This window comes from Azolla caroliniana, unplaced genomic scaffold, assembly GCF_043228905.1.
Source record: "Azolla caroliniana isolate FFs.n. ecotype wild unplaced genomic scaffold, voAzoCaro1.0.p SCAF_2, whole genome shotgun sequence".
Taxonomy (NCBI): Eukaryota; Viridiplantae; Streptophyta; class Polypodiopsida; order Salviniales; family Salviniaceae; genus Azolla; species Azolla caroliniana.
Genome location: NW_028230437.1, coordinates 11,156,988 through 11,171,219, shown reverse-complemented (window position 1 = coordinate 11,171,219; position 14,232 = coordinate 11,156,988). Strand labels below are relative to the sequence as shown.

The 14,232-nt window shown below is 43.5% G+C and overlaps 1 protein-coding gene across 1 annotated transcript; it reads right to left on the bottom strand.

The window, feature by feature from the left end:
- Positions 1–1,802: 1,802 nt before the first annotated feature.
- Positions 1,803–4,066, bottom strand: LOC147867354 (putative pectinesterase 53). Its single transcript, XM_087315141.1, has 4 exons — positions 3,341–4,066; positions 2,922–3,128; positions 2,487–2,722; positions 1,803–2,366 (listed from the first exon to the last, which is right to left on the bottom strand). The coding sequence occupies exons 1-4, from the start codon at positions 4,028–4,030 to the stop codon at positions 2,219–2,221; spliced, it is 1,281 nt and encodes a 426-aa protein (XP_087171267.1). The 5' UTR covers positions 4,031–4,066; the 3' UTR covers positions 1,803–2,218.
- Positions 4,067–14,232: the final 10,166 nt, after the last annotated feature.

Sequence of the window (14,232 nt, the reverse complement as noted above, 5' to 3'; positions counted from 1 at the left end):
CGTATGGAAACTAACTAGAGGTTCCCCACATCACGGCAAAGACTCGGGAGGAGGTGAGCGCTTGCAAGGATGTGAGCACTTAGAGGGATGTGAAATCTCAGAGGCTGTTGGACTCTCGGAGTGATGCAAAACATGAAAGGTCTACAATCATGAGAGTTCAAGACTGGGTGGTGAAGGAAGATAATGTTGTAGGAGACCGTGCTTTTCTTGCGGCATAGGCGGGATCGTGTGAGGTACAATCTATAGTGAATCCATTCTATATAACTTATAGTTAGTTAATAGTTTGTAAATTATAATAAAATATGTAGCATTAAAAGTAAAATTGAGTCATAGGGGAGTCAAACCCCTCAAAGCAAAGGATGATTGCTTTCACCATTAAAACCCCCTCCCCACCCTCTCAAAGTATGTAGCCTCACTTCACCTACAATTCAAAGTTTGTTTACGAGCTCAATTTTGTTTTGGATTCCATGTATTCTCAATTAACCCTTGCACTCTTATCCTCGAGTGTTAGTTGCAATATAAGTTATTCTATGCCTGTAACATAATCCACTGATTAAGACATTGCACTTTTGAAACATGAAAAGCTAGGGAAGTTAGTTGCAAAAATTTTGTTTTCTTGTTCCCATATGACATCTTTAAGGGAATTATACATCCATTTAGTTTTTAAATCTTGGATTGTTTTGGAGCTTAGCTGTTTTGTTTTAACTTCAATATTTCTTTCTAGTACATTTAGTTGAGAAGCTAAATCGTATTGAAAACTAACTAGAGGCTCCCCACATCACGGCGAACACTCGGGGGGAGGTGAGCACTTGGAGGGATGTGAACTCTCAGAGGATGTTGGACTGTCGGAGTGATGCAAACTTTAGGAGGGCCGGGAACTCTTGGTGGGACACTCATACTAGATGAGCATTACTAGTCTTTGAATTTTAACTTCAAAAAATTGAAAATGATGCCAATGAAAGGTAATGACGCTTTACGTTGGATGTCTTCGAATTGCTAGAAACTTTGAAGGCCTATTGTAATAACTAATCTGGGACGACGTTAGCCAAGAATCCCAAAAAGATGGATCCAAACATAGACGCTAGAGCTTGACATCAATCCATAATAGACTTGGTTGTAGCCAAAGAAACGATCATACAATACATGTAAACTATGACTATATTGGTTGATTCCTTAACAGAAATGGCCTTGGGTCAAAACCATACGATGCATTGTCCCAGAAATATTGGATCTAGTGTATTATAATAAACTAAGAAGAAATACATTAGTTATGTGAAGGGTTGTGTCAAAACAATATTAAAACGGGCGTTTTGGAAAAAAATAAATGTGAGAAACTTTATATAGAATTAAGGAATTGTGAAATTTTAGAAATCACGTAAGAACCACCAAGATTCGCATAGTACTACCTTTTTAACATGATATCTCTACAAATAGGAGATTACTTCGAATACTCACATGGGTTTCCTTCCTATCAAACCTTTGTGCGCACAAGCTTGCGTCATTGACATAGTGTCTGCAATTGATCAAGGATGTGGGGGAAATATCGAAAACTCTGAGGCCTTTTGGGAAAAAATCACTAGTGTGTTTTATTGAAATTTGAAGGTTATGGATGCATGGTCCTTGATGGGGGGCCCCCTCCATGGTCATGGATGGGTGATGCCTTGATTGTGGATAGATTATGTTGTGTCATAAAGAGGAGAAATAAGACTTTTAAAAATTGGAGCTTAATGTAGGTGACATAATCTAGCCTTCATTAAAAAAGTTCATGTGTCAAGTTAACAAGATTTATGCATAACACATGCTTGCCAAAAGAAAATCTTGATTATAAAATGAGACCAATAATCATAAGGAGATGTCTTAAGGTTAATGCCAACGGAACACCCCCTGGAGGATTGAGAGGGTATATATGGAAATTCGTTAAAAGATTGAAGACTACAATAGGGAGAAATGCCTTGACCTCCTCACAATTTTAGTGTTGGCTATTGGTGAGTAAATATTAGGGTATAGTGGACGTTGAGAGATGGACCCTCATATGAGCAGTGATCTTTTGGGGATGGGCATTATTCTCCAAAGTCTCATTATCTTTTGGGGATGAGCATTATTCTTTGTTTTTAAAATTCTGGGAATGAATGGAGGATTGAATTGCAATTGATGACTTTAATTTGTTGGGGGTAGTACTTGTTGGTCATAGAGAGGTATGGGTATGGATGGGCCCATATCACTTGGGCAGCCATGTGTTGCCATCAATGAAGGTGATGCTGAGGAAGGGCTTGGCTTGGGCATCGGTGAGCTGGCGAGACCATGCAACACGGCCCTTCCGGTTGGCTCCGGGGCCTGAGCATTTGTACTCTCCATAGAACACTCTCCTGATTCAATATATATATTGTTAGATTACTGACCAGCTTATAAGGCATTCCATTACTCTGGGTGGGTTATAGTTATAACTTATATATATATATATATATATATATAATATAACAACTCACTTTTGATTGAGAGGAACACCGAAGTCATCCCAACCCTGGGGCGTGATGATGCTGGAGAGGTAGGTGTAGGAGAAGACGACCCTGGAGTAGGCACCCCATGCTCTACCCAAGTATATGTACCCCGACCCACTCACGACGCACGACACGAACGAGTAGCCGGTCTTAGAATTGGGAGACAGCCGTTTCTGCGCGGAGATGGAGCCATAGGGAGAGGCAATGGAGTGAAGGTGGCATTTCTGCACGTACAAACAAATAATATTTCATGGAATTAGAAACCATGAAGGGAAAGGAGATAGATAGATAGATAGATATGGATGGATGATGATGAAAATATATAAGTAGAATATGATCTGGCACCCCTTTTTTTAATGACAGCTAGGGATGCATACATTCAAAGAAAGCATTATTAAAAAAAGCTTTTCAGACTGAACATACAACGAAGAGGGTGCGACCGTCGCCGAATATGAAGTCGACGGAGCCTTCGATGTAGCAGTTGTAGTAATAATGGCGGCCTTCCTTGTCGTAGAGCGTGTCCTGGGCGCCATAGAAGCTGCAACGGTAGAAGGCAGCCTTATCGCCTTGAATCCGAAGAGCCACGGCTTGCCGACCCACAGCGCCAGGAGGGGGGTGCCGAGCCGTGTTCTATAATATATATATATATTAAGTGAGTGAGTAGCAGTACAACAATTGAATGGAAGAATGAGTATAAATTTGAGTGAGTATACAATGATGCGGTGCATACATCAACAACTCATGAGGAGATTGGGAGGGAATGTTACATACATATATATATATATATGCAATCATGGAAGGGAAGGGAAGGTCATGATCCTGAAGAGAGTAGTAGTACATACCTTAAAGGAGATGTCGAGGGCGATGAAGTTGTCGGCCTCCACCGCTACCGAGGCGCTGCCATAGGTGCCTAGTGGTTGCCCTTTCTTGTCAAGAGTGGAGGCAGTGTCACTCCATTGGATGTAGGTGAGAGCAGCACTCTCACCCTTGAGCGTGATGAAGTCCTTGCCTGAAGGGATGGTGACCTTCTCGTTGTACACCCCTTTCTTGATGTAGATGATGATACGCTTCGTGTTGGAGGCCGGCACCTTGTTGATGGCGGCTTGCACAGTGCGGAAGTGGCCGGACCCATCCTTAGCCACAACGATGGTCTTGGTCGTAGAGCTCGCATTGGCAGTTGCCGCGGCCAATCCACGGCTTCTCAAGAATTGGGTCACCTTGTGTTTGGCATCCTTTATGGTTTGGCTGAACACGCGGTCATCGAACTCAAGTGGACGCCGTGGCAAGTGATCCTCGTCATTTACGTCGCCCTCCGTGGGGTCTGGACGGTACCCCAACACCTCCTCCCGTAGCCACTCGTCCAAGCTTCTAGAGTTTCCGGTCGGTGATGAGGTGCTCTCGTTATTCGCCGCCTCCGCATTGGATAAATGTGACACCGCAAACACGCAGATGCCAAGAATCGCCAATACCGTAAGCTGCTGCTGCCCATGCATTAATGCTCTATGGCAGCCGCGGCGCAGGACAGGTTCCATCTCCTTCTTTCTCTTTCTCTTTCTCTTTCTCTCTTCCCCACCCTCCCTGCCTGCCTGCCTCCTTCGCTGCCTTCACACGCTGCAGCACTCTTTCTCTTGTGATTGATAGAATTCCAAGGCTTGATCCTGCATGATGTATATGATGCTATAGATATATATATATGTATGTTTTTGTATTCCCATGTATATATAATATCTGCTAATATTGACTGGATGAATAAATCATGTTGCAGGTGTCGTCTGGATATTGAGAGCGTCAAGCTGGGGGTAATTGGGTGCCTGCATTGTTCACGTCCACTTCCTTTCCACCCATCATATTCTTTTTATTTTTATAACTCTCTCTCTCTCACACACACACATACACTTATGCGATATATGTTCAGGCTTGAGGAAATATCGCCACATAAGTTGCAGCATGGACCACTTCCTGCATATTCCTTCCACACCTTCAAATCCATGTAATGCTATTGGTGTCGTGATTGGACCTTTCATGGCTGTGCTGCTTACTTTTAAGGAAACTGGATGACATACGAAAAGAAAAAGGAAAAAGGGAATTAAGGTGAGACACCATCACTCTGGTCTCCATTTGTTTATCCAAGTCAAGCTCATCAAAATATCTCATCCCAATACTCAAAATGAAATACTCTCCCCTTGCAAGAACATTCGCCGTCCATGGGGTTAAATATTCTTTGTTGCGGAAGAAGATGGATAAGATGGGAATCACATGGGTTGCGTAGAATTATCTTTAAACCCTTAAGCTATCAAATTTGGCAAGTTTTATCACGGTGTTACGACGCCTAGAAAGTAGATGTTTGCACAATTTATACAGGTTGACCCAAAAATCAGAGATGAAGATCGTTTTCCTATTTCTCAACTGTTGCGGTTTGCGTCATAATTGGGATATCTTCGATTCTTGGCATGGAGTGAAAGCCTCTCTGCGAAAATTGAAGGGAGTACTAATGTAGCAATTTTCTTTATTGGAGCAAGTGGAAATTCTTTCCTCAATACAATGTTCTTCTTGCCTATTGACAATTCAACATGTTCCACTACCTATGTAGTGTACATAGTTAGTGGGTGACCATATGTAAAAGATTATGTATGCGGAAGGTTTGTGCTCGAGACATAGTCGGCTTCGTTGGACAACAGAAGACAGTTAGGAAAGGGTAAGAGAGAGAGAAAGAAAGAAGAAAGAAAGAAGAAAGAAAGAAAGATGTATTAACGTCTTCTAAGGCCAAATTTGGCCCATGAGACAATTGGTTTACAACAATAGAGTATTTATCCAGTCATCATAACTAAAAATAAAATTAAGTAAAAAATATAGAACTTAAACTAAAAGAGTTCTAGTAGTGTACAATATGTAGTATACTCGAAAGTGACTATACACTAAGCCTAATTTTATTTCCACCCAAGCCTCTCGAAAAGAAGTGGGGGGTCAAAGGGTCTTGATGTGGGTTCCAATGTAGAGAGTGCCCTAGCCATGGCTTCTAGGCGGTGTAGCTCACGTTCCCTTATTTTCAATATTGCTTCCACATCACGTTGAGTTGCTTTGAAACCCGGCACCCGAGGACGTCTGGTTCTTCTCTGGTTTTCTGCCTCATCAATGGAAAGGCCGAGTGGTGCAAGTGTGTCGGCATTCGTCGTCTCCTCAGGTTCTTGAAAAACTGCATTTGTTACATGTTCGTGATCATTAGCAACATTATTGTCAACATTTTGTAATTTATTCTCTCTGTGTTGTTTTAACTCTAGAATGTATTTGCCTAATTTCTTTATATCTAGAGTATCTAATAGTTTGGGGAGGGTGGGAGACGGACCAAGTATGTCTTGGTATTTTGCCCTTATCTCGGCATAGGTTGGACACTTGCATGTAAAGTGGTACTCATCCTCTATCTCTATGTGACATAACCTACATATCCTTTCCTCCCTAGGGACTCCACTAGTACGACCATTTTCAATCTCAAGTTGGTGAGATGATATTCTAAGTTGTCCAATGGCAACCCTTAGTGCATGTGGTAAGAATACATCTAGATATTTTGGCCGTGTGATAAAACCTAACTCAGAGAAGTGCATGAAGTGTTTCTTATAGTACGACATTTTAGATGGGAGTGGCTCTAGTGGGGTGATCCATTTACACCGAGTGTAAATTTGCCATATTTCTTGGCGTATTACTTTATTGCGGTTCTCATGAGAGATTAAGGTGTTATCACTCGTGTGGTTGTACCTAAGGGAAGGTAGGTTATTAATGTCTAGACCATTCGCAAGAAGCCAAGTCACCATCATGCCATACCATGAGCTAGTATAGCCGGACTCATACAATGATCGAGAGGCCTTAAAGGCTTGATGAAAGTGCCTCTACTAGCATTGGGGGTAACGTGAACTCGGCCCTAATAATGTCATGTGGTACAGTCGATTTGCTTCGGAGTTGGCGTGATAGCATCATCACCAATGGTCTCTCTAATTGCGTCCACATGAAGGATGGTAATCCTGGAGCCCAAACCGCTGATGCATACATGAGGGAGGGGGTCACTAATGAGTCAAAGAGCCACCCTTTAGTCCGTGGCTCTTGAAAGTGTGCTTGGTGGCATTGTCTCTCTAGGAGTGAGAGGGATGCATGTCCTCTCGTGAGTCTATCCTTCGCTGCCTGTGTCATCGAAAATTTACCTGAGCGGGCACTAAAAGTGACTCCGAGATATACGTACGATCCAACCACCTCGACTGGGCTATGGCAGATAGTTAGGTGACACTTAGCTCTAACTTGGGCCGATGTGTGGAAGATAAGGACTTTCGTTTTCCCTAGATTCACTACCAATCCTCGTTGTACACAAAAGTCATCTAAGGCATTGAGGTGCCTCTGTAGGTCTTGTTCGGATTCAGAGAGCAAAACTATGTCATCCGCATAGAGCAAGATACGAACCTGCGTATCCCCAAGGACCACTCTGGTGCCTCCCTCACGAGCAATAAAATCTGTGATCTCATCAATGTAGATCCCAAAAAGCGTCGGTGATAGGGGGCAACCTTGTTTTACACCAATAGTGCTAGTGAAACGATTGGATAGGCCACCTGGGCATCGGACACACCCGGACACTTGTTCATATAGTGCGTAGATGGCCCATACCATATCATCTGGTATCCTCAAGCTTTTAAGTCTATCAGACAACCGATCTCTAGGGACTGTGTCAAAGGCTTTGCGGAAGTCCACAAAACAACAATATAATCTCTTCTTGCGAGCCCTAGTTTGGTCAATTAGGCATCTAAGTGTGAAGATGTGATCAATAGTGGAGAAGGCTCGTCTAAAGCCAGCTTGTTCAGGTGCACGAAGGTTTAGGGTCTCCATGTAGTCGCTAAGCTCTGCTTCCATTACTGCACCATATAACTTAGCAAGGGTATGGCCTATCATAATGGTCCTATATGTATTTGGGTCCATGGGGTCCCCCCCTTTATGTATGGGGGTCACTGTATTCATAGTCCACTGTGGTGGAAAACCCTCCGCAAGGGCACGATTGAAGATTAGAGTTAGCAAGGGAGCTAGGCACTCTCTCGCATATATAATGTGTTCTGCTCGCAATCCTGTGTGGTCCATGGACTTCCTATGTTGTAATTTCTTTATGACCTTCATGACCCTAGAGGTCGTGAAAAGTGTCCCCGTGGTAGGCCGGGGTGTGGAAGGCATTGGAAAAGGTGGTTGGTTTGGGATTTGGTAAAGTCTCTCTGTATATGTGTGCCAAGTTTCGGGATCTTTGATGGGTGTTTGTGGTCTTGGCTCCCGTAGTCTCTTCCATGCCGTGGCGCAATCGCTACTCATGAGCATATGGTAGAGTTCCCAGTATTGGGATGCCTCCCACGCTCGTCTCTTACGACGTGTCATCTTACGCATTTCTTTGCGAGCTTGTGTGGAGGTAATACTACCATTGAGTTGCGATACTGTAAGTTGTCTATGTAGGTCCCTACAATCCTCGTCATACCATTTATTTTGTGGCATTGATCCTGATCTACCTTGATTTGAGTGTTTTGTATATGGGAAACTGCTAGCTGCTGCGGAGTGAAGGATGTGTGTGAGTTTTGTACTAAGGCTTTCTAACGGTAGAGAGGGATCAATGGAAAGGAGATGGGCCTGAACATGTTGAGAGTATATGTCAGAGAGCTCATGTGTGAAATGTATTGTGGTGTGATGGCATGGTTGACTAGACTTGGTGACCTTAGAGATATCACATTTTAGCTCGAAGTATAAGAAGCTATGGTCTGCGCCAATAGGGCATGGGGCCACTCGGAAGGAGTTAATCATGTGGGTAGCTTCCGGGCGCCCTATTAGATAGTCAACTGTGCTTTCCCCTCCTCCATGTGGGAAACATGTGAGCTCTTCCGAGCCCGGCCACTTAGCTAAACCATTATATATGACCATCTGGTGCCGACTGCCAAGTTCGAGCAGATGATGGCCAAAGCTCGTGGCGTCCGCACCTTGATCCTTTGATCTACGTGTGGTGCCTATGTCTAAAGGATCAACATTTACCATTTCTAGGTTTCTATTCATCTGAAATACTGTGCATTGTCGGGATTGGGTTCTCGCATTGAAGTCTCCTACAAGAAATACTTCTCCTTGGGAAGAATATCGGATTATGTCATCCGATAGGGGTTCGTATGGAGAAGGCCCATGTGGCATTCCTTCATCGACTAATCTCGTCAAGCCACTAATATTATAACGGGATCCTTTTGGGGGAAAGTAACAAATGGCGAAAAATACTGCATGGTCTTTGCTTGTGGAGACTTTCACCCACATAAAACAAGCTTCTGGGTCTATCTTCATTATTTCTATCCTATTATGTAGCTCTCTACGAAATAGTATCGCGACACCTTCAAATCCCCTAGTAGTGTGTCGACGTGAGGTTTGTCTAAAAGCGGACTCCCAACGGAATCCTTCGACCCGTGGGAGTCCTCTATTTGGGCTCTGATGTGTTTCTACCAAGAAAAGTATATCAGATACCTTTAGTATCTCCTCTAGGCGGCCAGGGTGTGCCCAAAGTGCGCCATTACAATTCCATAGGGTCATCCTATGTGCATTTTCTGTCACATGGGCCACACGCCGTCAGTTAGTAGTGCGATCATTTATGATCACTCGCCCATCTTTACGAGCTTGCATAACTCGTGGCATACAACTCTTGCGATGCTCAATTTGCATCTTAGTGAGGTCTTCATCGAGATAGATGGGGTCCCCATCCATTCCTCGAAGGATTGGTCTCTTCTGAAAGAAAGTGATTCTAGAGTCTAAGTCTTTAAATTGAAGGACTAAGGCTCTCTTCCTAGTTGTGTCACGCCCGACCCTCCATGCTTTGGTGATAGGTAGGGCCTCTGTGTACCCTAACATTTTCCCAAGTGTTTGTGAGTAGACAATGGCACTTCTATTACAAAATAATAATTAGTACATACAACTGTGCTCAGTGAGCAGTTTTTATACAGGCCCTAACAATGGGTTGACACAAGTACTATCAGTACTTTAATGCTCATGAATGAGCTCTAACGTTGACAACCTATAATATTCCTATTTACTAAAATAGGAATATAAGCTCCTAACGGCTTGTCAGCTTCCATTCGATTTGGCCAGCCGATTCGGCTTACAACTTATTCAGCCGATTTAGACCTAGTCAATCGACCTATGTTTGATCCAGCTTTTGACTTATCCAGCTGATCGGTCCATGTTCTTGGGCTAAAAGTCCCACTCTACCCACTTGTATCTCAGTGCGAACACGTCCTCATAGGTAGGGCTAAGTTACCCTAACTACATAACTGAGAGACCAAGTATTTTAAAGGAGTGAAGGTTAATGCAATATATTCTTCTTTTGAGCACATGTTTCTCTCTCTCTCTCTCTCTCTCTCTCTCTCTCTCTTTCTCTCTCTCTCTATTTCTTTGCCTAATCAACTTATCTATCTGTTATACTTCATGCTTGTCTTACTAACCAACAGGTCCTCAACTTATGCAGTATTCACTCCATATTCAACAAGTGGTATCAGAGCAACTTGCAGTTCCGCCGCAATAGTAGCATAAATCTGAGAAGAGAAGAAAAGGCTCAAGGGACTCGGTCAGCAAATCTCATTTCCAAAAGAACATGGCTTCAACATTTGACACAGTAGTAGGAATCCGAAAGTTCGACAGTAAAAACTTTGCCCTATGGAAGGAGATTATGCAAGATGTACTGATCATCTGACGACGAATCAAGGCAATACGACACACCAACAAGTCAGCCTCAATAACAGCTGATGAATGGCGCCCCCTGGACGAAATAGGTGGGTCGACCATCCGAATGCATTTGAACGAGAACGTCTACTTCAGCTTGGCCAAAAAGACGTCGACATTTGCCTTGTGGGAGAAACTCCAAGCCATTTACGAAAAGAAGTCCTCCTGATCGAATCTGTTATGGGCATGACCATATAATATCCCGTGGTGAGAATTTACCGTAGTATTCTATAGACGTGGATAAAGTGTGAGGGTTAAATGCGAGCGTAAAGAAGGGAGGATTACTTTTAATCCTCGGGATTGAGACAACCCATTAGGCCAAATGTGAACTTGCATGGGGGCCTTAGGTCTGGCTATAAATATGAGGCCTAGCTACCCTCATTTGACACATTATCGACTACGTCGAGACTTTGATAGTGTGGTGGGTCAACTCTTGTAGCGAGCATGCCAACACCAGGTACGACTCGATACCATGGCTGTGGTATGGAACACCGATCGAGGCTTGAGTCCGTCTCGATCCCTTCCTTCGGAGCTGGTCGGGTGGATTGACACCCTTCTTTCTCTCTCTCCTTTCTCAGTTTCTATCTTTTATCCTTGTCATAAATCTTTCATTAGATCATCACTCTAATAGAATCTCATATAGATCCAACATCTGTATCTAACAATTGTTCAATATGAAGATGAGAGAGATGGATAAAGTGACCTCTCGCACCAAGACGAAGGAGAACGGTCAACGATTTGAGCGGAACTTAGGGCGATCCGTCTCGAACCGTTCTGTAACTGGAAACCAAGTCATTGTTGTTGAATTCCGGTTGGGAGAAATCCTCACCCTAGAAGCTTCGTCGACCGGAGAAGTTTTCTACAGTCCGCAAGACGCACAAATTTGGCTATTGGACTCTGGTGCCACATGTCACGTAACCCCAAATATCAAGTGGTTTTCGAACTATTCGGCCGGAGCGAATGACGCAATCCAGTTAAGAAACAAGTAGAAATACGTCATCGTAGGGATCGGAGAGGTCCCCATCCAATTGTTGAACAACAATATTATTACCCTACACCGAGTTCAGCATCCACTTCCATTCGACTTGGCCAGCCGATTCGGCTTACAACTTATTCAGCTCGTAAAAAGGCGCGATGGCCTTCTTTACGAGCTTGCATAACTCGTGGCATACAACTCTTGCGATGCTCAATTTGCATCTTAGTGAGGTCTTCATCGAGATAGATGGGGTCCCCATCCATTCCTCGAAGGATTGGTCTCTTCTGAAAGAAAGTGATTCTAGAGTCTAAGTCTTTAAATTGAAGGACTAAGGCTCTCTTCCTAGTTGTGTCACGCCCGACCCTCCATGCTTTGGTGATAGGTAGGGCCTCTGTGTACCCTAACATTTTCCCAAGTGTTTGTGAGTAGACAATGGCACTTCTATTACAAAATAATAATTAGTACATACAACTGTGCTCAGTGAGCAGTTTTTATACAGGCCCTAACAATGGGTTGACACAAGTACTATCAGTACTTTAATGCTCATGAATGAGCTCTAACGTTGACAACCTATAATATTCCTATTTACTAAAATAGGAATATAAGCTCCTAACGGCTTGTCAGCTTCCATTCGACTTGGCCAGCCGATTCGGCTTACAACTTATTCAGCCGATTTAGACCTAGTCAATCGACCTATGTTTGATCCAGCTTTTGACTTATCCAGCTGATCGGTCCATGTTCTTGGGCTAAAAGTCCCACTCTACCCACTTGTATCTCAGTGCGAACACGTCCTCATAGGTAGGGCTAAGTTACCCTAACTACATAACTGAGAGACCAAGTATTTTAAAGGAGTGAAGGTTAATGCAATATATTCTTCTTTTGAGCACATGTTTCTCTCTCTCTCTCTCTCTCTCTCTCTCTCTCTCTTTCTCTCTCTCTCTATTTCTTTGCCTAATCAACTTATCTATCTGTTATACTTCATGCTTGTCTTACTAACCAACAGGTCCTCAACTTATGCAGTATTCACTCCATATTCAACAAGTGGTATCAGAGCAACTTGCAGTTCCGCCGCAATAGTAGCATAAATCTGAGAAGAGAAGAAAAGGCTCAAGGGACTCGGTCAACAAATCTCATTTCCAAAAGAACATGGCTTCAACATTTGACACAGTAGTAGGAATCCGAAAGTTCGACAGTAAAAACTTTGCCCTATGGAAGGAGATTATGCAAGATGTACTGATCATCTGACGACGAATCAAGGCAATACGACACACCAACAAGTCAGCCTCAATAACAGCTGATGAATGGCGCCCCCTGGACGAAATAGGTGGGTCGACCATCCGAATGCATTTGAACGAGAACGTCTACTTCAGCTTGGCCAAAAAGACGTCGACATTTGCCTTGTGGGAGAAACTCCAAGCCATTTACGAAAAGAAGTCCTCCTGATCGAATCTGTTATGGGCATGACCATATAATATCCCGTGGTGAGAATTTACCGTAGTATTCTATAGACGTGGATAAAGTGTGAGGGTTAAATGCGAGCGTAAAGAAGGGAGGATTACTTTTAATCCTCGGGATTGAGACAACCCATTAGGCCAAATGTGAACTTGCATGGGGGCCTTAGGTCTGGCTATAAATATGAGGCCTAGCTACCCTCATTTGACACATTATCGACTACGTCGAGACTTTGATAGTGTGGTGGGTCAACTCTTGTAGCGAGCATGCCAACACCAGGTACGACTCGATACCATGGCTGTGGTATGGAACACCGATCGAGGCTTGAGTCCGTCTCGATCCCTTCCTTCGGAGCTGGTCGGGTGGATTGACACCCTTCTTTCTCTCTCTCCTTTCTCAGTTTCTATCTTTTATCCTTGTCATAAATCTTTCATTAGATCATCACTCTAATAGAATCTCATATAGATCCAACATCTGTATCTAACAATTGTTCAATATGAAGATGAGAGAGATGGATAAAGTGACCTCTCGCACCAAGACGAAGGAGAACGGTCAACGATTTGAGCGGAACTTAGGGCGATCCGTCTCGAACCGTTCTGTAACTGGAAACCAAGTCATTGTTGTTGAATTCCGGTTGGGAGAAATCCTCACCCTAGAAGCTTCGTCGACCGGAGAAGTTTTCTACAGTCCGCAAGACGCACAAATTTGGCTATTGGACTCTGGTGCCACATGTCACGTAACCCCAAATATCAAGTGGTTTTCGAACTATTCGGCCGGAGCGAATGACGCAATCCAGTTAAGAAACAAGTAGAAATACGTCATCGTAGGGATCGGAGAGGTCCCCATCCAATTGTTGAACAACAATATTATTACCCTACACCGAGTTCAGCATCCACTTCCATTCGACTTGGCCAGCCGATTCGGCTTACAACTTATTCAGCTCGTAAAAAGGCGCGATGGCCTTCTTTACGAGCTTGCATAACTCGTGGCATACAACTCTTGCGATGCTCAATTTGCATCTTAGTGAGGTCTTCATCGAGATAGATGGGGTCCCCATCCATTCCTCGAAGGATTGGTCTCTTCTGAAAGAAAGTGATTCTAGAGTCTAAGTCTTTAAATTGAAGGACTAAGGCTCTCTTCCTAGTTGTGTCACGCCCGACCCTCCATGCTTTGGTGATAGGTAGGGCCTCTGTGTACCCTAACATTTTCCCAAGTGTTTGTGAGTAGACAATGGCACTTCTATTACAAAATAATAATTAGTACATACAACTGTGCTCAGTGAGCAGTTTTTATACAGGCCCTAACAATGGGTTGACACAAGTACTATCAGTACTTTAATGCTCATGAATGAGCTCTAACGTTGACAACCTATAATATTCCTATTTACTAAAATAGGAATATAAGCTCCTAACGGCTTGTCAGCTTCCATTCGACTTGGCCAGCCGATTCGGCTTACAACTTATTCAGCCGATTTAGACCTAGTCAATCGACCTATGTTTGATCCAGCTTTTGACTTATCCAGCTGATCGGTCCATGTTCTTGGGCTAAAAG

Excerpts from the sequence above, each read along its gene's own strand:
- LOC147867354 (XM_087315141.1), bottom strand. The coding sequence starts at position 4,030 with ATGGAACCTGTCCTGCGCCGCGGCTGCCATAGAGCATTAATGCATGGG. Across the intron at positions 3,129-3,340 it reads CCCTCGACATCTCCTTTAAG|AACACGGCTCGGCACCCCCC; the intron begins GTATGTACTACT and ends TATATATTATAG. Across the intron at positions 2,723-2,921 it reads ACGGTCGCACCCTCTTCGTT|AAATGCCACCTTCACTCCAT; the intron begins GTATGTTCAGTC and ends TTGTACGTGCAG.